This window comes from Polyodon spathula, chromosome 1 (assembly GCF_017654505.1).
Source record: "Polyodon spathula isolate WHYD16114869_AA chromosome 1, ASM1765450v1, whole genome shotgun sequence".
NCBI lineage: Eukaryota > Metazoa > Chordata > Actinopteri > Acipenseriformes > Polyodontidae > Polyodon > Polyodon spathula.
In genome coordinates this window covers 103,432,244-103,453,935 of record NC_054534.1, presented here as the reverse complement: position 1 = coordinate 103,453,935, position 21,692 = coordinate 103,432,244, and the positions used below count along the sequence as shown (strand labels likewise).

General features: G+C 40.9%; 1 protein-coding gene across 1 annotated transcript in view; it reads left to right on the top strand.

Moving 5' to 3' along the window:
- polr1a (RNA polymerase I subunit A) overlaps nucleotides 1-21,692 on the top strand; it is a 30,081-nt gene that overhangs the window by 5,450 nt on the left and 2,939 nt on the right. The window contains exons 9-31 of the mRNA XM_041268601.1: nucleotides 968-1,139; nucleotides 4,539-4,712; nucleotides 5,147-5,269; nucleotides 7,725-7,952; nucleotides 8,701-8,955; nucleotides 10,091-10,282; nucleotides 10,378-10,527; nucleotides 10,990-11,173; nucleotides 12,244-12,326; nucleotides 12,467-12,625; nucleotides 12,941-13,039; nucleotides 13,591-13,743; nucleotides 13,853-13,935; nucleotides 14,195-14,360; nucleotides 14,596-14,817; nucleotides 15,412-15,626; nucleotides 16,091-16,258; nucleotides 16,529-16,664; nucleotides 16,919-17,076; nucleotides 17,634-17,763; nucleotides 18,067-18,183; nucleotides 18,381-18,620; nucleotides 19,701-19,901. Coding sequence (XP_041124535.1) covers nucleotides 968-1,139; nucleotides 4,539-4,712; nucleotides 5,147-5,269; nucleotides 7,725-7,952; nucleotides 8,701-8,955; nucleotides 10,091-10,282; nucleotides 10,378-10,527; nucleotides 10,990-11,173; nucleotides 12,244-12,326; nucleotides 12,467-12,625; nucleotides 12,941-13,039; nucleotides 13,591-13,743; nucleotides 13,853-13,935; nucleotides 14,195-14,360; nucleotides 14,596-14,817; nucleotides 15,412-15,626; nucleotides 16,091-16,258; nucleotides 16,529-16,664; nucleotides 16,919-17,076; nucleotides 17,634-17,763; nucleotides 18,067-18,183; nucleotides 18,381-18,620; nucleotides 19,701-19,901 — 3,808 coding nt within the window. The remainder of the gene's footprint in view (nucleotides 1-967; nucleotides 1,140-4,538; nucleotides 4,713-5,146; nucleotides 5,270-7,724; nucleotides 7,953-8,700; nucleotides 8,956-10,090; nucleotides 10,283-10,377; nucleotides 10,528-10,989; nucleotides 11,174-12,243; nucleotides 12,327-12,466; nucleotides 12,626-12,940; nucleotides 13,040-13,590; nucleotides 13,744-13,852; nucleotides 13,936-14,194; nucleotides 14,361-14,595; nucleotides 14,818-15,411; nucleotides 15,627-16,090; nucleotides 16,259-16,528; nucleotides 16,665-16,918; nucleotides 17,077-17,633; nucleotides 17,764-18,066; nucleotides 18,184-18,380; nucleotides 18,621-19,700; nucleotides 19,902-21,692) is intronic.

The window sequence follows — 21,692 nt, the reverse complement described above, 5'->3', positions numbered from 1 at the left end:
TTGTGACTTCCTGGACGATTTTACGCCTTGCTCTTGGAGAGATTTTGGCAGGACAGTCACTCTTGCGAAGATTCATACTGTTCCAGTCTTTCCAAATGGACAATATGACTCTGACTATGGTTTGGTGGAGCCCCAGAGCCTTAGAAATGGCTTTATAACCCTTTCCAGACTGATAGGCATCAACAGCTTTTTTTCCGGAGGTCTTCAGGAATTTCTTTTGATCGTGCACGATGTACCTGTAGAACCTGCGTGCTAACAACTTCACTCTGATGGTAAGGGCCAAAGTTAGTGAAATTTATATTGGGCAGGGCTGGCCCAAATCAGGCCTGATTGTTAACCAAAGTATTCAAAAAGCTGACCCTAACTATCCCTTTAATTGGGTTGAGTTAAGTAGGGGGGCAGTAACTTTTTCACACCTGAAGATTGCATGTTTGATTACCTTGCATACCAAACAAATGAAAGAAGCACCAAACCATGGTGTCATTTTTTCTCTTAGACTCCCTGTATATACTACAACCCACGAAAAGATCTGACCAAATTCAATGTGAAAAATGTACACAAATGCAGAAAATCAGACAGGGGGCAAATACTTTTTCACAGTAGTCTATGTCATGACACAAGGGCAAATCAGCGTGGAAATGCTGTTCTGTACATACATTTGTTGGTGTCCATGTTTCACTTTGTAACCGTCTGAATGGACATGCAAACTAGAAGATTAAAAGTCAGATCCAAGACTTGGCTCCTCATTTCATTGCTGAAACATTAACATTTTATTAAGAAGGAGAAGGGTGGAGTGCAGCAAAATAAACTTAGTACAAAACTGACAGCAGGTGCCATGAGAGCTTTCCCTCACAGCTTAGTTTATTCCTTACCTGAACAGCGTCCCTGCCTCCTAGCTTCCTACGCTGTTCTTAACGCACTGTTATAGTAACATCTGACAAAATCTCTCGTTTTTATGCTGCTGCAGGTACCGCCCAGTCAACCGGCTTGGGGATCAGATGTTCACCAATGGACAAACGGTGAATATGCAGGCGGTGATGAAGGACTGTGGAATGATACAGAAGCTGCTGGCCTTCATGGCGCAGGATAACAGCCAGGTCGTCAAGACCATAGAGAACATTGAAACTGAAATACAGGAGGTGAGTTTCCAGACAACCAACAACTTGGTCTGCTCCAGTGCTTCTAAAAATATAGTGTGTGTGTACATAGTACCAGTCAAAGGTCTGAGTTCACTTGCTGGAAACTAGTTTTCCGTCCTAATTGACAATGTTTTACATTGTATACATTTCTGTAAATACTTGAAAATGAAAACACATGTTACAATGCACAAACCAAAACATAAGGAGTATCAAAGCAATGTTCAAGAAAATTGAAAATTGTCTCTAAATCTCGGATTCCTCAAAATAGCCATCCTTGGCCTTAATAACAGCCTCACAAACACGAGGCATTCGGTTAACAAGTTTCAGCAGGAAATCACCCGACATGCCTTCACAGCTCATCTGCAGCAATTCCCAGAGATGTAGGGCACTTGTGGGTAGCATTGCTTTGACTCTTTTGTCCAGTTCGTCCTATACAAGTTTTATGGGATTAAGTTCTGAGGCTGGGCAGGTCAGGTCATTAGATTGAGTTGTCCTTCACTTTCTTTCTTCGCCAGATAGTTCTTGCACAACTTTGAGGTGTGTTTCGGGTCATTATCTTGCTGAAGAATGAAGGACTGCCCAACTAGGCGTAATCCTGATGGAATGGCATGCCTCTGAAGTATGCTATGATAGCCATGCTGGTTGAGCTTGCCATGGACTTGGTAGAACTCATGCGCTCACCCTCTCTGCGTCTTACAAATACACGGCAGTTGGACCCAGATATTTCAAATTTCGATTCATCGGTGCATAAGACCGACTTCCACTCCTCAAACGTCCAGTTTTTGTGTTTTTTGGCCCGGGCAAGTCTCTTCCTCTTATTCTGCTCTCTTAACAATGGTGTTTGCAGCATTTCTTCCCGTTACGCCAGCTTCAAGTAAACTCCTCCGAACAGCTGATGTTGAAACATCTGTACTTCTAGTAGCATTTAGCTGAGCTTGTATTTCAGGGGCAGTTAATCACCGCTTTTACAGACTTGTGACTCGAATTCTCTGATTCTGAGGTCACCCTTGGCCTGCCTGACCTTGTTCAGTCCTCATGAGTGCCAGTTTCTTCAAATCGTTTGATGGTCTTGGCCACAGCAGTTACAGACACTTGCAAAGTTCTTGCGACTTGTCTTAAAGATTGACCTTCATTTCTTAAAGTAATTACAGACTGTCTTTTTTCTTTGCTTAACTGAGCGTATTTTGCCATTTTCTGCTTCCTTACATTCAGGAATGACAAACTTGTGCCTATGCTACCTGTATTTATAGTAATCATGGACCCTCACCTGTTAATAATACTTGGTGACAAAAGGTTAATTAGGTAACATGCTGGTTAACTCGGAGAACATCTAACAAAGACACTTTTATACTTAGGCCAGTGTTCTAACACCTTGTTATACACATTTCAGTCCCCTTGCTTTGGGTGACCATTTCTTTGAAATTGACAAGATATACATTTTCATTTAAAAATAAAATTTTTGAATGCAATTCACTTACGATTATCAGCGTATATAAGTACACTTATCGTATAATGAAATATCAAGCGTTTATAGACAAGTTTATACAGTTAAAAACATAGATAATCATGAAAAACCTGGTTTGAAGCAGGTGGACTCAAACTTTTGACTGGTACTGTGTGTGTGTGTGTGTGTGTGTGTGTGTTACTGTAAAAGTCAGAATATTGGCAAATCTTAAGATTTACTGGTTAATGTCAACATTTACCAAGCAAAACGGTAAATGTCCGAAACAAACATAATGCTTTAGTTCGGACATTTACCGGTAATTCTCAAGAATAACCAAGTGCCTTTGGCTAGTGACAATGTCTCGCTTTCACGAGTCCTGTGTAACTCCAAGTGCCACTGGAGTGTATCATGCTGGATTAAGGAAGCAAATATATCTATTTAGTGCATGTATTTGTCGCGGTTTGTGTCGCAACCAAAGTGTGATTTTTCTGTTGAAAACCAAGGTCCTAAATAATTTCAGTGCTGTGCAAATGTATTTGCACCCTGTCGGATTTTCTGCATTTTTCACAGATCTTTTTGTGGGTTTTAGTAGTATATGGAGGGAGTCTGAGAGAAAGTCACAAAGAACCCTAGAACAACATCCAGGGATCTGCAGGCCTGTCTCGCCTCGGGTAAGGTCAGTGTTCATGACTGCACCAACCTCATACCAACAGTCAAGCATAGTGGTAGAAGTGTCATGATTTGGGGATGCTTTGCTGTATCAGGACCTGGACGACTTGCCATCGTTGAAGGAACCATGAATTCTGTTCTGTATCAGAGAATTCTACAGGATAATGTCAGGCCATGCGTCCGTGAGCTGAAGCTAAAGCGCAGCTGGGTCATGCAGCAAGACAATGATCCGAAACACACAAGCGAGTCTACATCAGAATGGTTGAAGAACAAGAAATTTAAAGTTTTGGAATGGCCTAGTCAAAGTCCAGACCTAAACCCCATTGAGATGTTGTGGCAGGACCTGAAACTAGCAGTTTATGCTCGAAAACCCACAAATGTCACAGAGTTGAAGCAGTTCTGCATGAAGGAGTGGGCCAGAATTCCTCCACGGTGCTGTGAGGGACTGATCAATAACTACGGGAAGTGTTTGGTTGCAGTTATTGCTGCTAAAGGTGACGTAACCAGTTATTGAGTCTAAGGGGGCAATTGCTTTTTCACACGGGGGCATTGGGTGTTGCATAACTTTCTTTAATAAATAAATGAAATACGTATCAATGTTGTGTTATTTGTTCACTTAGGGTGTCTTATCTAATACTAGATTTTGGTTGAAGATCTGATAACTTAGTATCAAAAATATGCAGAAAATCAGAGGGGGCAAATACTTTTTCACGGTACTGTAATTTGCATTTAACAGTGTTATTTTGTTAAACTACTATATATTTGGAGTACAGTATCCTTCAACACCATTGTGAATTGTTTTATACGCAAATTTATCAGAATGTTGGTTGTTCTACATAAGTGGATCAAAATATTGTTCACTACCAATATGAATTGTATATCATATTTTGTTAATGGAAAATGTGTATGCAGAAATACATATTGTCTGACATTTAATGATTATTTTGTTAATTAACAATTTATATGTAGGGAGTAAATGCATTCTTCAATGATATAACTGCATTTCCCAGCATGCTTTGGTAAATCATAAGATTAACCACTAAAAATCTGAAAAGCAACCATGTATACATTTACCGGTAAAACGTAAGATTGACCAGATTCTGACTTTTACTGTAACATATATATCGTTCTTCAACCATTAAATAAATGAATGAATTCTGTTACTTTCTTATGGTCATTTCTCATGGAAAAATTGAGTGCTTATTTGGTTAACAGTAAAGTTGAGGCTAAATGGTTTCACTGTCTCGTTTTTAAATACATCTCTTTCCTTTCCGCTGTCTGTGTAGGCAGAGGGTCCGGCTGCAGCCCAGACAGACCGCGCGTTCTTATCTACAATCCCTGGACAGACCCTGTCTGATAAGCTCTACTCTGCCTGGATTCGTCTGCAGAGCCATGTCAACGTTGTGTTCGACAGTGACTTGGATAAGCTGATGACTGAAAAATACCCTGGCGTTCGACAGGTGTGTGCAATTCATTTCAAAATTGCATGGGTATTGTATGAGATCCTATTTATGCAAGCAGTAACTACCCAGGCCCTCAAGTGCATTATTAAGCTGATAAAGTGACTGTATTATTTTTAAACTTTTTTTTCTGATGGGAATGAAACTAGATATAAACCATTGGTTGTACTTCTTTACACACCTGGCATTGAACTGTTACCTGTAGCAGCCAATCAGAATGCATTTAATAAGCCTGGATGAAATATTACCTGTAGCAGCCAATCAGAATGCATTTAATAAGCGTGGCTGAAATATTACCTGTAGCAGCCAATCAGAATGCATTTATTAAGCGTGGCTGAAATATTACCTGTAGCAGCCAATCAGAATGCATTTAATAAGTTTGGATGTTGGTCATGGTGACCAGTTTTTTAATTTTTTTTATTGTTTTATAATAGTTGCTGGAGAAGAAGGATGGTCTCTTCAGAAAGCATATGATGGGAAAGAGAGTGGACTATGCAGCCCGTTCTGTTATCTGCCCTGACATGTACATTAATACCAACGAGATTGGAATACCTATGGTAAGAAAGAGGGATCGGACAATGAGTGAATACTTTATACCATGGCTGGGCATTGCCACATCTGGCTCGCCAACAGTTAAGATATTGTTTATTCTGCTGTGATAAATGTACATTACTGTGAGTATAAAGTGCTTGTTTCATTGTCGAAGACCGTTTTCTAGGGGGCTAAAAAGCCACTGACTGACAGCGAAACAGTGAAACGATGTGCAGTGCAAATGACAAAGGCATTTGGTGATGAAATGTCCCAAAATTTCAAAACAATACCTCTTTCTCGACGTACAGTTTCACAAAGTTTTTCAGATATGCAATAACATGTGGAAGAAAAGTTAGAGAAAATTATGCATGATTGTTGTTATTTTCTTTGGCACTAGACGATAGTACAGATGTGTCGGCTACTGATATATGTACGGACAGTTGACAGTAATTCATGTGCAAAAAGAACTTATGAAGTTAGCCTCTTTACACAGACAACAAAGGGTTCAGATATTTTTGGTGTGGTTCAGGAGGCTGCTACAAATGTTGGAGGTTTTGAGAAGTTGTCGGCTGTTGTCACAGATAGAGCACCTGTTATGCGTGGATCAAAGGCTGGGTTTGCAGGTTTATTGAAGTGGAGTGGACTATCCATCACTGCATTGCATTATCCATCAAGAGGTGCTGTGTGGAAAATCACTGAACTTTGATCATGTTATGAATGTGGTCATGAAATTTACAAATATGATTCGAGGTGGCAACAGATCACTGAGTCATCGCAAATTTGTGGCTTATCTGGACGAAGTGGATGCAGAGTGTGGCAACTTGGAGTTGTACACTGAAGTGAGATGGATGAGTCGTGGCAAATGCCTTGAGGGATTCTTTCCACTTCGAAAGAAGACCATCGCTTTTCTGAAAAACACTGCAAGTTCTGTAAGCAGCGAGTTTCAGGAAAAACTGGAGGATTCCATTTTTCTTTGCAACGTGGCATTTTTGTCTGGCATAACCTGACATGCGAGTCATTTGAATCTGCAGTTGCAAGGCAGGTACCAGACTGTGTCAGAACTTGTTGCTCACCTGGATGGTTTCCGAAGCAAGCTCACACTTTTTATGACTCGGCTGTTGCTTTTGGGTTTCACCTACTTTACCACATGTGCTCAGCCGGTACGCTACTGACGTTGAAATTCTGCAGCTCAATTTTAACAAGCGTTTCCAGGATTTTGAAAGTTTACAAACTCACCTGATACTTTTTTTAATGATCCACTTGAAGCTGATTTCAGTTACCATCCTTCTGAACTACAATTAGAACTATGTGAACTGCATACTGATCCTTTCTTTGTTGCAAAGATGAATGAAAGGGGCATTCCGTTTTGGAAACTGCTTCCTGAGTCCTGTTTCCCAAATCTGAGAAACTGGGCACTGAAATTGTGTTCTATGTTTGGGAGCACTTACATTTGTGAAAGTAGCTTCTCTGCACTGAATCATTTTGAAGTCAAAGAAAAGTATACAGGTTGGATGCACTGAAATTGAAATAGTGCACAAGCAGGCTTGCCCTCAGGTTTCACACTGACGGACAAAATGCTGTAACAGTGAGAAGTAGCAGGGACATGAAGATGTTTTATTTTTTGTTAGTTTTATTTATTAATCTCCTGCTCTTTTGCACACTGTAACGAGGTTAGTAAGAAATGTATATTTAAGCAGTTTTTAGTTTTGTGTTTAAAAGGTTGTATTAAATAGCTTTTATATTTAAGAACACTTCAGTGTTACACAGTAATACACAGTTAGCTGTCCTTTTAACGTGTTGTATTGGAGAAAACATATTTCAGTAAGGCAGTGTAGCCTCAAAAAAATGTGTGGCTCGCCATAGGGTTTTAGTGGGTTTTGTTGCCCATCCCAACTTTATTCCCTCTCAATATAGTCTTAGTCAAAGTATTAGGAGAGGGCACTGTTAATGTTGTCTAATTTCCGTGAGCTTGTGAAAGATTGGCAGTGGAAAACCACAGGCACAAATTCACTGTTTCACACAGGCTGTATAACAATTATCTGATTCAAACCCCATTAAATGCCATTGTCCCCATTTGAGGTCAGGTTGCTTTTGTAGTTTTGTTGGAGCATTTTAAACTGGCACCTATCTCCCTGTTTTTTAAATTGTCTCTGACTATATTGTTATAACTTTCTCCTGATTTTGTTAACCGCAAAAGTTACGTCTAAATGTCACGTATCAAATTAAATAAATACAGTGTGTTCAGATTATTTATTTATTTATTTATTTATTTATTTATTTATTTATTTATTTTTTCAAATAAGTTAATTTGGTAATTAATGGGTTCAAAATTTGGCGCTTTTTCACTTGTTGAACACGGTAGGTGTGAAGTAGTATGCTTGGTCTGCATTGATTCAGTGTATCAGTGCTGCAAGGCCCTATGAACAACCTGATTAATAGAGTTAAAATAGAATGGTAATTCACCCCCTCCTCCCTCTTCAGGTGTTTGCCACCAAGCTGACATTTCCTCAGCCTGTCACCCCCTGGAACGTGCAGGAGCTGAGGCAGGCTGTGATCAACGGCCCCAACATCCACCCAGGAGCCTCCATGGTGATCAACGAGGATGGGTCTCGCACCATCCTCAATGCCTCCAACAAGACCCAGAGAGAGGCCGTCGCCAAGCAGCTTCTCACACCCTCCAATGGGAACCAGAAAATGGCCATGAAAGTTGTGAGTGAGGCTGACAGTGGGGTGCAAACCTCCGTGTTATACAGGCAGACGTTGGAGTGAGTCGCGGGGCTCTGAAAAATATAGTGTTGCACGTCCCCAGGTGCTGATACAACCGTTTAAATAATTGTTATAAATGGAATTTCTTTTCATTGTTAACATCCTGACAACTTTTTACACTTATAACTTACAAAGTGCTCTGGCCTTTCTTTTCTGTACCACATGGATCGTTCTTGCTGTTACCTGCTATCAGTGCACTAGAGAGGACATTTTGAAAAGAGCTTTGAAACAGACTTTTGACAGTGTAAAAAGGTTATCAGGATGTTAACAATGAAAGCAAATTCAGGTACATTATTTAAAAAGTTGTAACATGTTGGGACGTGAAACGCTATATTTTTCTGAAGCCCTCTACTTACTGTTTAGCAGCTTCGTCAGTGTGTTTTTTTTTTTTTTGTCTCTCCACATTGTTCTGTGTTTTATTTTTACAGTGCCTCAAACAAAGAAATAAAAACATTAGTAAAGTAGCATTGGAGATAATATTGCATGTCACAAGGGCTATCCTGGATTAAAAAACAAACAAGTGAATTCTTTGTTTAGTCTGCTACCTATTTGATGCTGAAGGGCAGTGCCCTATACTTCTTAAATATGTTTTATGTATTGGAAAAAATATATAATAATAATAATAATACAAATCTTGCAGGAGTATAGAAATGAGTTGTTTCTTTTGCCCCCTTTTCTTTCTTGATGAAAGGTGAACCGGCACATAAAGAATGGGGATGTGCTTCTGTTGAACCGCCAGCCCACCCTGCACAGACCCTCCATCCAGGCCCATCGCGCCCGCATCCTGCCCGGGGAGAAGGTGCTGCGGCTGCACTACGCTAACTGCAAGGCCTACAACGCTGACTTCGACGGGGACGAGATGAACGCACACTTCCCTCAGAGCGAGCTCGGCCGGGCTGAGGCCTATATCCTCGCCAGCACTGACCAGCAGTACTTGGTTCCTAAGGTGAGGGCAGCCTTGACAGCACTGTGAGCACTGTTATGTTAATTTACCCACTGCAGTGATAAAGGACATTTTGCAGGATGCAGTGGTCCATGTACCAGAGTTAGATGGGGGCCAAATGGCACCAACGCTAAGGCAAAGGCATTTAACACCTGATTGCGGGTAGCTAGGTGGGAGCAATCACACTTTGCCCTGTAAAGCGATTTTAGTACTGAGTTTTTACACCTGCTGTAAAAATATGTGGGGAGTGGTCTCATCATTTTCAAGTAAGCAATTTTGCGATCCAAACTAACACACAATAAAAATAAAAATAAATGCTTATGATGAAAAGAACTAAGGAGACAATGTAATGTAAGCGTAATGCAAAATTAACAGTTTATTGTTTAATAAAAAAAAAAATTCACAATAAAGCAATAAAAATGTATCTTATTTGTTTTGTTTAATAGTTGAATGTGCTTTTGTGTAAAATATGGGGGGGGGGGGGGTGCGGTGCTCAAGTTTCAAACTTAAAATAGTGTTGCCGTATGTTTTATGTTTCGTATTTATTCGACCATAACACTTCTCTAACAATGTCTTGTACACTAGGTATTCTGTACATCTTTCACTGAAGCAATACAGCTGCTATAGGTACTCACCCAGTGCTTTGGCATTATAACCTGTTCCAATGCACAGCAGCAGCACCATGAAGAGGTGCTACCAATAACTATACAATGTTTGTTCAAGTAATGGGCATTATACAAGTCAAACGGTAGTATTTTGCATGCGAGTGACATTTAATGTGTGATTTATAGTATTATTGTCAAATGATTTTTGTTAAGACATAAAAAAAAGAAAAACATTTGAAAGTGCATGAATACTGCCTGACAAACCTTCAAAGGTTTAGAAATTCCTGGCTAGTGAGTGAGCCTTCGAACACAGCCCTAGTGCTAACCAAATCACGCCAGCCTCCAGCGGTTTCTCTGCTCAGAATCACAACCTGGGAGATAATTGACCCGTGGGTTCCTGTTAAGGTTATACAAATATTTGTGCTGCCTCTGTATCTACCGACAGACCCCACCTAATCCTCGCTCTTTCTTGTCTGTCTTGTTTTATGTTCCCCTCATAATGTACTCCTCTTTTCCTCTCCCCTCTTTTCCAGGATGGCAAACCCCTGGCAGGCCTGATCCAGGATCACATGGTCTCGGGAACAGGCATGACGATCCGTGGCTGCTTCTTCACCCGAGATCAGTACATGGAGCTGGTATACCGAGGGTTGACAGATAAGAGGGGCAAAGTAAAGATGCTTCCTCCTGCCATTGTCAAGCCCTATCCACTGTGGACAGGGAAACAAGTAAGACCGGTGTCTCTGGCAGACACATCACTCAAGTAAATGGGAGACTCTACTTCTACTACAGTTGTTCATTCTAACGCACATTTCCTTTCAAGGTTGTTTCTACGTTGTTGAGAAACGTAATCCCAGAACACCAAATCCCTCTGAACCTGATGGGAAAGGCCAAGATTCCAGGCAAGGCCTGGATTAAGGAGTGGCCTCGCCCTGTTCCAGGCTACAATCCTGACTCCATGAGCGAGTCCAAGGTAAAACAACTGCGTAATCAACCTGGACAGGGGCTTCATCCTCACCCGATTAGGGAGTGTATTGCAGTAAACGTGAGCAGGACTGGGGACATGCTGTTCTTGTTTTAACCAGCAGAGGTACCTCTTTGTTGATAGTGGTATCTACCACACAGCTGCCACAGTTTATTTACTCTTGACATGATAAAAACAAAAGGCTTTTTTTTTTTTTAAATATTTACCAGCAGTTTACTTTTGCGCCAGAGCCAAGTTAACGCTGCCTTTTTTTCCATTTATAAGAGGAATAAAATGTTTACAGCTCTGAATGTTAATGTAAGCATAAATTCTCCTGTTGAATCCTGTTGTATGGCAGGTTGACGCTGTTTGATTACCCACAAAGTTAGGTGTATCTAATTAAGTTCCTCTAATTAAAAGCTGTGATAGCTCCTTCTTTGCCTTCCTGAAGTGCTGTTCCTGTTGTTACAGGTGATAATCCGAGATGGAGAGCTGCTCTGTGGTGTTCTGGACAAGGCTCACTATGGTAGCTCTGTCTATGGCCTGGTCCACTGCTGCTATGAGCTGTATGGAGGGGAGACCAGCGGCAAGCTGCTGACCTGCCTGGCTCGTCTTTTCACAGCCTACCTGCAGCTCTACAGGGGCTTCACAATGGGTGAGGGACTCAGCCCTGTGTGTACAGCACTTTAGATAAGAGTGCTGTGGTAGTGCAAAAACCATCTGCCTGCACGTCTTTTTTTTACAATGCATATTTCAAGTGTTTGTGACCAAAGTTCATTGTCATTCCTGAATAATGGGATCTGTGCTAGTGGTCTATCAGGTGGCGCATATGGAGCTACCTTGTTATAACATGACCAATTATAGTGTGGAATCAGTTATATCACGGTAAGGTCATGGCTTCCATTTCCCCCATAATGCAATTTGACTCACAAACATTGGGTTTTATTGTTGTTTTACATTGCCATATTAAAATCCACTTAAGTTGAAACTGAGACATACAGCACTTATAAAGCGGGTGTGCTTGAACTGTATTTATTTTAAAAACAAACTGTCCGTTAATGTTACCAAACAAGTATGAAACAGTACAAGTGTGTGTGAATGTCCTTGGATTCTGTGTTATTTATTTACAGTTTACAATATTATAAAAAATATACAATTTAAAAGAGTGGTGTAAACCTTAAACTGGTGGAATAAGCAGGGAAGCGGTAAGCTTGCCTCAGCTGGGATTGATTGATGTCAGGGTAGGCGGTAACATGAAAGCCCACATCAATGCAGACAGCCGAGTCATACAAGCTGCTGTGTGAATGTTTGTTGTTTTTGGTGTGGCCCAGGCTGACAGGGGCCAGGAATAACCGTCCCAGTACACCATGTATTCAAGTATCTACACAGTGTGTGTCTCCTTTCTTTATTTTCCACAGTACGCTACAATTACATTCCTTATAAAGCGAAACACAAATAACACTCCAATTATGGACCCTGACAACCGTGTTATAACGGGGTAGCACTGTAACTCCATATTAATCCTGTTGGTGATTTATTGACCCCTTACTGCGAAACAATGGGTTTCTGTTTTTATTTTTTTTAGTATTTGGGAACAGTTCTGTCAGATGGCTGTTTGTATATTTTGGAGCTCCTTTTGAACAGTAGCGCATCGGCTTAGGAAGGCTACTAGTTTATGGAATGCTTGGTTGATTTATTCATTTATTTATTTATTTTTCTCTGTAGGTGTTGAAGACATTTTGGTAAAACCAAAAGCTAATGTGAAAAGACAAAAGATCATTGCAGAGTCTACCAAATGTGGAAGCAAGGTAATGTGTCATTAATGCAGTTCCCTAAGTGGTTGCTTACATTTTAAAGCCTTTATGCATCCATAGTTTGTTATACATACACATCTGATTTTTAAAATGTTGTGTTTTTTTCTTTTTTTTTTATCGTTGTCCTTTTGCAGGCAGTTCGAGCAGCGTTCAATCTCCCTGATACAGCCACGGTCATCGAGGCCAGAGACAAGTGGCAGGATGCCCACCTCAACAAAGACCAGCGAGACTTCAACATGGTGGACCTGAAGTTCAAGGAGCAGGCCAACCAAGTCAGCAATGACATCAACAAGGTTGGTTCACAGAGCTCAACAACTGCACAGTGCTTGTGTTAGAGAGTGGGGAGAACTGGTACAGGATTACCCTGTGAACAAGGTGTGTCCATGTCAATGGACTAATCCTCAGTAAGTAACATTTAGTAATGTATAAATGAATAAGAAGATTGTGTCAAATGCTAAAGTTAAGAATCCAGGATCAGCAGATCATTATAATAGTAATAGATTCTAACATAGTTGCCTTTACAGTTGATGAAAAGGTGCTTGAGCTACTTTAGCGTACTGGGCACCACTTATGAGTTTGTCTGTAATGCTGGTATTTCTGATGGGCAGGTGTGCATGCCTCTGGGTCTTCATAGAAATTTCCCAGAGAATAACCTCCAGATGATGGTGCAGTCAGGAGCCAAGGGGTCAACCGTCAACACCATGCAGGTAAGCCTACTCCCAGTACTGTTATTAGAGTTCCATACTGTGTATTACAGCTGGGAGTCAGATATACTCCTAATGGGTTAGTAATGTTTCCACTTCATTCATTTAAGTTACTAAAAAGCTGTACTACTTTTGAAAAATGTTTCATGATGTAACACATCATGAAACATTTTTCAAAAGTAGTACAGTTAGTCACTTAACATGACGATCTTTATAATTGTAGATGTAACGCATTGTAATCTTAACTTGTTCCATCCTAGTTCATATTGTGTTTTAATAGTATTATTTGCACTTACTGTAAACTACACTGTATTTAAAGATTAGGCTTGCATTGTAACCCTTCACTGACCCGTAACACCTGTAAGTCACCTTGGATAAAGGCGTCTGCCAAATTAACAAATAATTGATAGTGTTTGACAACAGTCCATCTTTTTTTGCATATAACAGTAATTAATAAATAAATAAATAGTCTTTCTGGTGGTAGGTCATTCACACAGTTCATCGCCTGTGCTGTAATGCAATATGATTGTCTCTGGTTTGTCGTGTGTTTTTAGATTTCCTGCCTGCTGGGACAGATTGAATTGGAAGGCCGCAGACCTCCACTGATGCCCTCTGGGAAATCCCTGCCCTGCTTCCAGCCCTATGACATTTCCCCCCGATCAGGGGGGTTTGTGTCAGGCAGGTTCCTCACAGGCATTAAACCACCTGTAAGTAAGAGACAGCTGTCTGTACACTATTACAGCCAGTTTGTATGTATTGACAATCTGTCGCATTGTTTTAGGTGTGAGGTGTTGTTTTTGTCTTATTGTGTTCCAGGAGTTCTTTTTCCATTGCATGGCTGGTAGAGAAGGCCTGGTAGATACTGCTGTAAAAACCAGTCGCTCGGGGTACCTGCAAAGGTAGGTCCTACAACATTCCTGTGCATGTAAAACTCATGTTACCCAGGGATGGATGTGCGAACGATGATCATATTGGGTATTTGTAGCAATGGCCTGCAGTCGTCACTATTTTGGATCTAGATGTTCAGAACTTTCCTGTGCGTGTAAAAGTATTTGTTGTTGGGAAAACCATTCACTGCACAACTCTAAGGTGATCCTGGATTGTGCCGAGTTCATTGGATTCCTGTAGTTCACTTCTTGCCCTGTAATTCCCTGGCAGGTGCATCATCAAGCACTTGGAGGGTCTGGTGGTTCAGTACGACCTGAGTGTGCGGGACAGCGATGGCAGTGTGGTCCAGTTCCTCTATGGGGAGGATGGGCTGGATGTCCCCAAGACACAGTTCCTCCAGCCCAGCCAGTTCCCATTCATCATGGACAACTATGAGGTGAGAGACAGCTTTGCACAATGCAGTAAAGAAGCAGTCCTAGAAAATGGTCTAACTGTGGACAATATCACTGTCCCATGACAACCTAGTCAGTGCTCTGTGTGCCATTGAAGGTTTATCCTGTTGTGTGTTTTTTTTTTTTTTTTAATTCGCTGCAAGATCTCATTTACTTTAGGGTTATGAGATGAGTTTCTGTGTTTGTGATGTTTTATTATAATTTTTAATTTATTCATAGGTAATCAAGAAATCTAAACATTTAGATGAGGTCTTGGCTAAAATGAAACCTGAAGTTGCACATAAGCACTTTAAAGCCATTAAGAAATGGAAAGGCAAACAAGAGAGGCCCTCCCCCCGGAACGGAGGCTTCCTGCTGTACTCTGAGAAGAAACGGGCCTCGATCAAGAAACTCAGTCTCCCAGAGGGGCTTGTAAGCGGCAGAGACCCCGCCTCACAGCAGGTACTGCCCATTGTAGTTAGGGATCAAGGCAGCTTCAGTGAGCGCTACAATTCCCTGCAATTGCAAGTCATAGTTGAAACGACACACTAAGATCGCAGTTAACAAATCCCCACCCCCCCAAAAAAAATCTTTATTTTATTTAATTGTAGGTAAAAATCTGGCTTAAATGAGCTTTTTCTTCCCCCTCTTTGACACAGCACCATCTACACAAGTCCCTTACCGATTACATGTTGTCTTCTGGTATAGAATTAAGTTGTGCTGGTGATGTTGTATTATGTAAGAGTAATGGGATCTAGTCTACTGATCTTAAAAGTGACAGCCCCTGTTAAAATGTTTTTAGGCTAAGGAGACAAATTCTGTTTGTAAATGATACGGCCTACAGATATTTAGTTTGTGTTAGAAATGTAGAGCTTTATTTTATTTTGTCATGCCTATGTAAGAATCTTTAAGTTGTGAATCCTTGCTCTGCGGTTGTCTAGCAATTAAAATAATATGTACACCAGAAAAAAAGGGGATGACTTTAGCGTAGATGAATTCACATAATTCCATGTGTTGTAGTCTGTAACCCATGCCTCCCCCACACTCTCCCTGCAGTTGCTGGAGACATGGTATACGATGGATGAGAAGAGCCAGCACAAATACTTGAAGAAGGCCACTCGCTGCCCTGACCCCTGCCTGGCGGTCCATCGGCCAGACATTTCCTTTGGCTCGGTTTCCGAAACCTTCGATGCCATTGTGGAGAAGTACATGGCAAACTATGATCCCAGGCAAAGCAACAGCTACGGCAATGAAGAACTGTCTTTGGACCGGTACGTAGTCTGATCGAAATACTGAATTCCAGTCTGTACTGTTTTTAGGAATAAAATCATTTTAATGATAAAAAAAAATAAATAAATAGCAAATAATTAATCGGAACAATAATTTAAAATTAATTATAATTGTTTTATTTCTCTCTGAAAGTTTTCCTGAGCAACTTGCTCTAAAATAGTGCCCTTGTTATTTTTATTTTTTTTTTAAACTTGTTTGTCTCAGGAAAAGGAAATGTGGTTATTTCACATTGTGATCTTTGTAACATTTGTAGCATTAAGCATCTACTGATCAGGCCATTGAGACAAATGACTTTGCTCTTAACAATCAGTACCATCGTCACCATTGAGATCATGAACATGTGTACCTTTTATGTACCCAAAAGTTAGTTGTAACCACCACGTTGTTCAAATTGCACAGACTCTTGGTTATAATGCTTGCCCTGGCCCTTGTCCTTGGTCCCCAGGTTGCAGACGCTGCTTCATCTGAAGTGGCAGAGAGCATTGTGTGACCCTGGGGAGGCTGTGGGGCTGCTGGCTGCTCAGAGTATAGGGGAGCCCTCAACTCAGATGACCCTCAACACATTTCACTTTGCCGGCAGAGGAGAGATGAACGTCACACTTGGTATCCCAAGGTAGCAAAGCAGTTTTTCACTTGTTCTATATTTCCCACTGTTCAATTTGCTTTAATGTCTGGGTGATGTAGGGCGAGCACTTCCCTGTGTGCAGGAAAGCAAGGCTCACTAGAAAGATAGAAACTGGATGTATAATGTTTTCATCAATTACAGTTAGGAGTTTAATAAACCAGGGATTCTTGAAAAAAAAAAATGTTGACTGCTTGTACTTTTCTCCTGTGAATTCATGTTATTATTTTTTGTGGCTTTTGTGATCCCTCTGTGTTAAAGGTTGCGTGAAATCCTGATGGTTGCAAGTTCTAACATCAAGACGCCAATGATAAGTGTTCCAGTACTAAACACTACGAAAGCGCTGAAGAGGGTGAAAAAGCTGAAGAAGTACCTGACCAAGGTGTGCCTTTCAGAGGTCTGTATTTAACTGTCTTCAATCACACTTTTTAAAATCCTGGGTTTGAGTTTGGGTTTGAGGCATGTACCTTAGAACATTGTTCCTTATGCCTTTTTTCAAGACGAATAAAGTTTTCAGTAGCTGTTAACTGACAGGTACAGTATACAAATAATAGTAATAATAATAATAAATAAATGCCCATGCTAATTATATCCTTGTACTGACTGCTGGCAATGGATAAAGGTTGAGTTATTCTTTACCCTCTTTGTCAGGTTTTACACAAAGTCGATGTTGAAGAGTCATTCAGAGTTGAGGGGACGCTGACCAAGTTCCGTGCCTATCGGCTCACTTTTCACTTCCTGCCCCACGAGCGTTATGAGAAGGAGAAGTGCCTGACCCCAGAGCAGATTCTGCACTACATGGAGAACAGGTACACAAGGATCTTTTTTTTTTCCTCAAAAGAAAAATATCCTTATCTCTTGCATCACTGGTGTGTGTGCTGTTTGGTGCTCTACCTGTGAGAAAGCTGCCCAAATACACAAATGTGATATTTGGAAGGGGGGGGGGGGGAAGGCCTATAAATGTGTTTTGTTCTAGTGTTCTATTGCAGGACTGCAGTGACTTACAAAAGCACAGTACCAGTTAAAAATAACAAATAACAATTAAGTCTTGTAGCTATGCATTCTACTGCAATTAGGACTCATTCACCACTAGATGTGACTGGAGCTGAGGTAATATTCTGTAACTGTAAGAGGTTCTCAACAATGAAGAAATGTGGGGCTTTGGGTGAAGTCAGCATTTTGAACCCAGCTCCCAGTGTAGAGGTGCTGATGATGACTCATCCTGCTTGTCACCAAAGGGTGAGGTAATTGCTATTGTTTACCCAAGTAGCTTTTGACAGTACGCTTAAGTGTTAAATTGGCCTTGCCTTTAAATAGCTGTTCTTTTGATTTGAAAGTAGTTTTATTTTTCATGTCTAAACACAAGGTTCTTTAAGATCCTGCTAGAAGCAATCAAGAGGAAGAGCTCAAAAGTGTCCTATTTCAAAACTGTGAACACTCGCAAGGTGACACAGAAAGATTTGGACCGTGATTCTGGGGAATCGCTAGAAAAACAGGTGAGGCTGAATGAAGCAAACTCTCCTGTCTGGGCTCTGCTGTGGGTTATTACAATATATACTGTATGTTAGTGTTTGTGTGAAAATCACTTTGTGTGCAAATGTAGATTTTTATCTGTAGCCTACCCTTATAGGGTTACCTTGTTCGTGCTTATTTTTTTATTCTTTCGAGCATTGTTTCTTTCTCCATGATTTCATTCTCTCTCTTCTTTATTTCTCTTTCTTCATTTCTTTTGTTCTTGTTTTTGGTTATTAACCTCTCCCTATGTGTGTCTGGGCTTGCCCTTGTTCTGTGCTGTGCAGTTGCAGGATGACGGTGATGCTGAGGTTCAAGAGGAAGGAAAGATTGTCGATGCAGAGGCAGAGGAGGGAGACGCAGACGCCTCGGATGCCAAGCGGAAAGAGAAGCAGGAGGAGGAGGTAAACCTGCACAAACAGAGCAGAAATCCCCTGAAAAAGATCAATTTGTACAGATATTCAGGCCATTTGTTGTACCAAATCACAGACGCTGTTGTAACTTAATGGTTTTTAAAATGCTTGGATCACACTGACTTCCATTTTGATCCCAAGAACTGTTTCCAGTTCCATGTTTAACCGGTCTGTGCTGCTACTTGCAGGTTGACTATGAGAGTGAGGAGGAAGAGAAGGAGGATGACGCAGAAGAGGGCTCTTCCTCTCCGAGGCAGCTGGACGAGGAGGAAGAAGACCATGAGGATGAGCAGGGGGCTGCTGCCTCTGCTACTAGACGGACCACGCGGAGGGACGGGTCAGACGACGTGAGAGTGAAAGCAGTGGTGGAGTCCAGCAGTGCTATTGAGGGCTACAGCTACGACGCACAACACAGTCTCTGGTGTGAGGTAAGCTACGGGAACAGGTCTGTACAGGTTACCATTTGGTTAAATATAGAGAGAGTAAAAATAGAAACTACAAAGTGTTCAGGTAATAAAATTGATAATAATACAAAAAAGTAAAACCACTGCAGTTAAACTAAACGTTACTAAAACAGTGTTCAGCATTTAGTGTTGGAAAACGGGTTAGTTAACAGCAAGGACAATGACTAACTGAATGAATGTATCGGTTGAGTTTATTTTAAATGTTCAGTGAATGACTGAACTTTTAGTAGTAGTGGTAGTGTTTGTGTTTTGGTGCAAATACAGGTACAGTAATTAGACTAATCTGTCATGGTAATGTGCTGTTTTGTAATGGGGTGCTTTGTAAAATACAATTAAAAATTAAATGAAACAATTTCATTAAGGACTTCTGCTAGTTTCGTTTGTATGCAATTTGTTTGACATTGATCAATGAAAATGACTGTTTAAAAATAACAGCAACAAGACCCTTCCTCTTTGTATTAACTGGCCTTAGTTAGGTTATTGGCTTTTATAGGGTGTGTGATTGGAGTATTTCCAGGTGGTATTTTGCAAACCTAATTATTAGGTTATGCAAACTCCAAAAATAGATGCTGGGCTTGCATTTTATTATATAAAAATAACTTCTTACACAGGTAATATTAAAAATACACATCGGTGTCATCTTTGTGGGAATTGATTCCAAACATCCTCAGTCTGTCGTGACGCTGACTGTGATTGACACACAGAGCTGCCAATACAAATCCAGTATTTGATCATTGCTCTATAGCACAGCTCTAGGTGATCCTCCCTACCCAATTTAACCCAGTATAATCCACAGAGGCAAAGACAAAATAATTAAAAAAAAAAAAAAACAAACAAAAAAAAAAAAAACAAAAATGCTTCAAGTCTAATGTGGGAAAAAATACTCCACTGTGAAAAATACTCCACATCAGTAAATCCAATAATCTAACCTTAAATACCTGCTTAATAAACTGATTTATTAAGCCAAATGTTATGTTTAGCAGGCAAGTGAGTATTGCTTGATTGGAGGTGCAAGTTAGTGGAATGTTTTGTTACATGTTGCAGATTACTCTGAAGCTCCCAGTTATGAAGATGCACTTTGACCTGACCTCACTCGTGGTGTCTGTGGCTCACAGTGCGGTGGTGCACGAGACTAAAGGCATCACTCGCTGCCTGCTCAATGATGTGACCACCAAGACCGGAGAGAAAGAGCTCATGCTGATCACTGAAGGGATAAACCTGCCTGAGCTGTTCAAATACACAGAGGTGAGTGTGATGCTGCAGGGCACTTGGAGACGGCAGGATCATCTTACTGTCCAGTGCTTAGGTTATCCTGTTTTGTTGTACTGATGAGGTTGTGCTGATAAACTGTACAAGTATATGAGTTGGTATCAGGGATTTTAAAATTGATCTCTGAGTTTCCTTATTTCCATCTAGTGTTTGTTAGTGCATTTTTAAGTAAATGTACATTATTGATTTTATATATATACACACACACACACACACAGTGCCTATAGAAAGTCTATGCCCCCTTGAACTTTTTTCACATTTTGTTGTGTCGCTGCCTCAGAGTTTTATGCATTTAAATGAGGATGTTTTTTCAACTTATCTACACACCATACTCCACACGGTTAGGGGGAAAAAAGTTTTTATTGAGAATAAAATTATATTAAAAATACAAAACTGAAAAATTATAATTGGATAAGTCTCCACCCCCCTGAGTTAATACTTGGTGGAAGCACCTTTGGCAGCAATTACAGCTGTGAGTCTGTTGGGATAGGTCTCTACCAACTTTGCACACCTAGATTTGGCAATATTTGACCATTCTTCTTTACAAAACTGTTCAAGCTCTGTCAGGTTCCTTGTGGAGTGTTGATGGACAGCAGTCTTCAAGTCATGCCACAAATTTTCGATTGGATTTAGGTCGGGGCTCTGACTGGGCCACTCAAGGACATTTTGTCTTTTTGTTCCTTAGCCACTCCAGTGTAGCTTTGGCAGTGTGCTTTGGGTCGTTGTCATGGTGAAAGGTGAACTTCCATCCCAGTTTCAGATTTCTTGCAGAGGGCAGCAGTTTTTCCTCTGTACTTTGCTCCAATCATTTTTCTTTCTATCTTGACAAGTGCCCCAGTCCCTGCTGATGAGAAACATCCCGATAACGTGATGCTACCTGCTTCACAGTAGGGATTGTGTTCTTAGGGGGATGCGCGGTGTTAGGGTTGCACCAACAACGCTTTGCATTTAGCCCAAAAAGTTCCATTTTAGTTTTGTCAGACGACAAAACTTTTTTGCCACGTGGCTACAGAATCTCCCGAGTGTTTTTGTGCATACTTCAAACGGGATTCAGGGTGGGCTTTCTTGAGTAATGGCTTCCTTCTTGCCACCCTACCATACAGACCAGATTTGTGGAGTGCTTGGGATATTGTTGTCACATGCACACTTTGACCAGTCTTTGCCATAAAAGTCTGTAGCTCTTGCAAAGTTGCCATTGGCCTCTTGGTAGCCTCCTATCTTGCTCATTCTCCTTCTTGCTCGGTCATCCAGTTTGGAGGGATGGCCTGATCTAGGCAGGGTCTTGGTGATGCCATACACCATCCTCTTCTTAATGATCGTCTTGACCATGATCCAAGGGATATTCAAGGCCTTTGATATTTTTTAATACCCATCCTCTGATCTGTGCCTTTCACAACTTTGTCCCAGAGTTCTTTTGAAAGTGCCTTAGTGCTCAGTATCGAGTCTTTGCTTTGCTGCAAAGAAACCATTGTTAAGAGTGCAGAATAAGAGGAAGAGACCTGCCTGTGCCAAAAAGCACAGAAACTGGACATTTGAGGAGTGGAAGTCGGTCTTATGCACCGATGAATCAAAATTTGAAATACTTGGGTCCAACCGCCGAGTATTTGTAAGAGGCAGAGAGGATGAGCACATGAGTTCTGCATGTGTGGTTCCCACCGTCAAGCATGGAGGAGGCAGTGTCATGGTCTGGGGTTGCTTTGCTGGTGACAGAGTTGGTGATCTTTACCAAGTCCATGGCAAGCTCAACCAGCATGGCTATCATAGCAT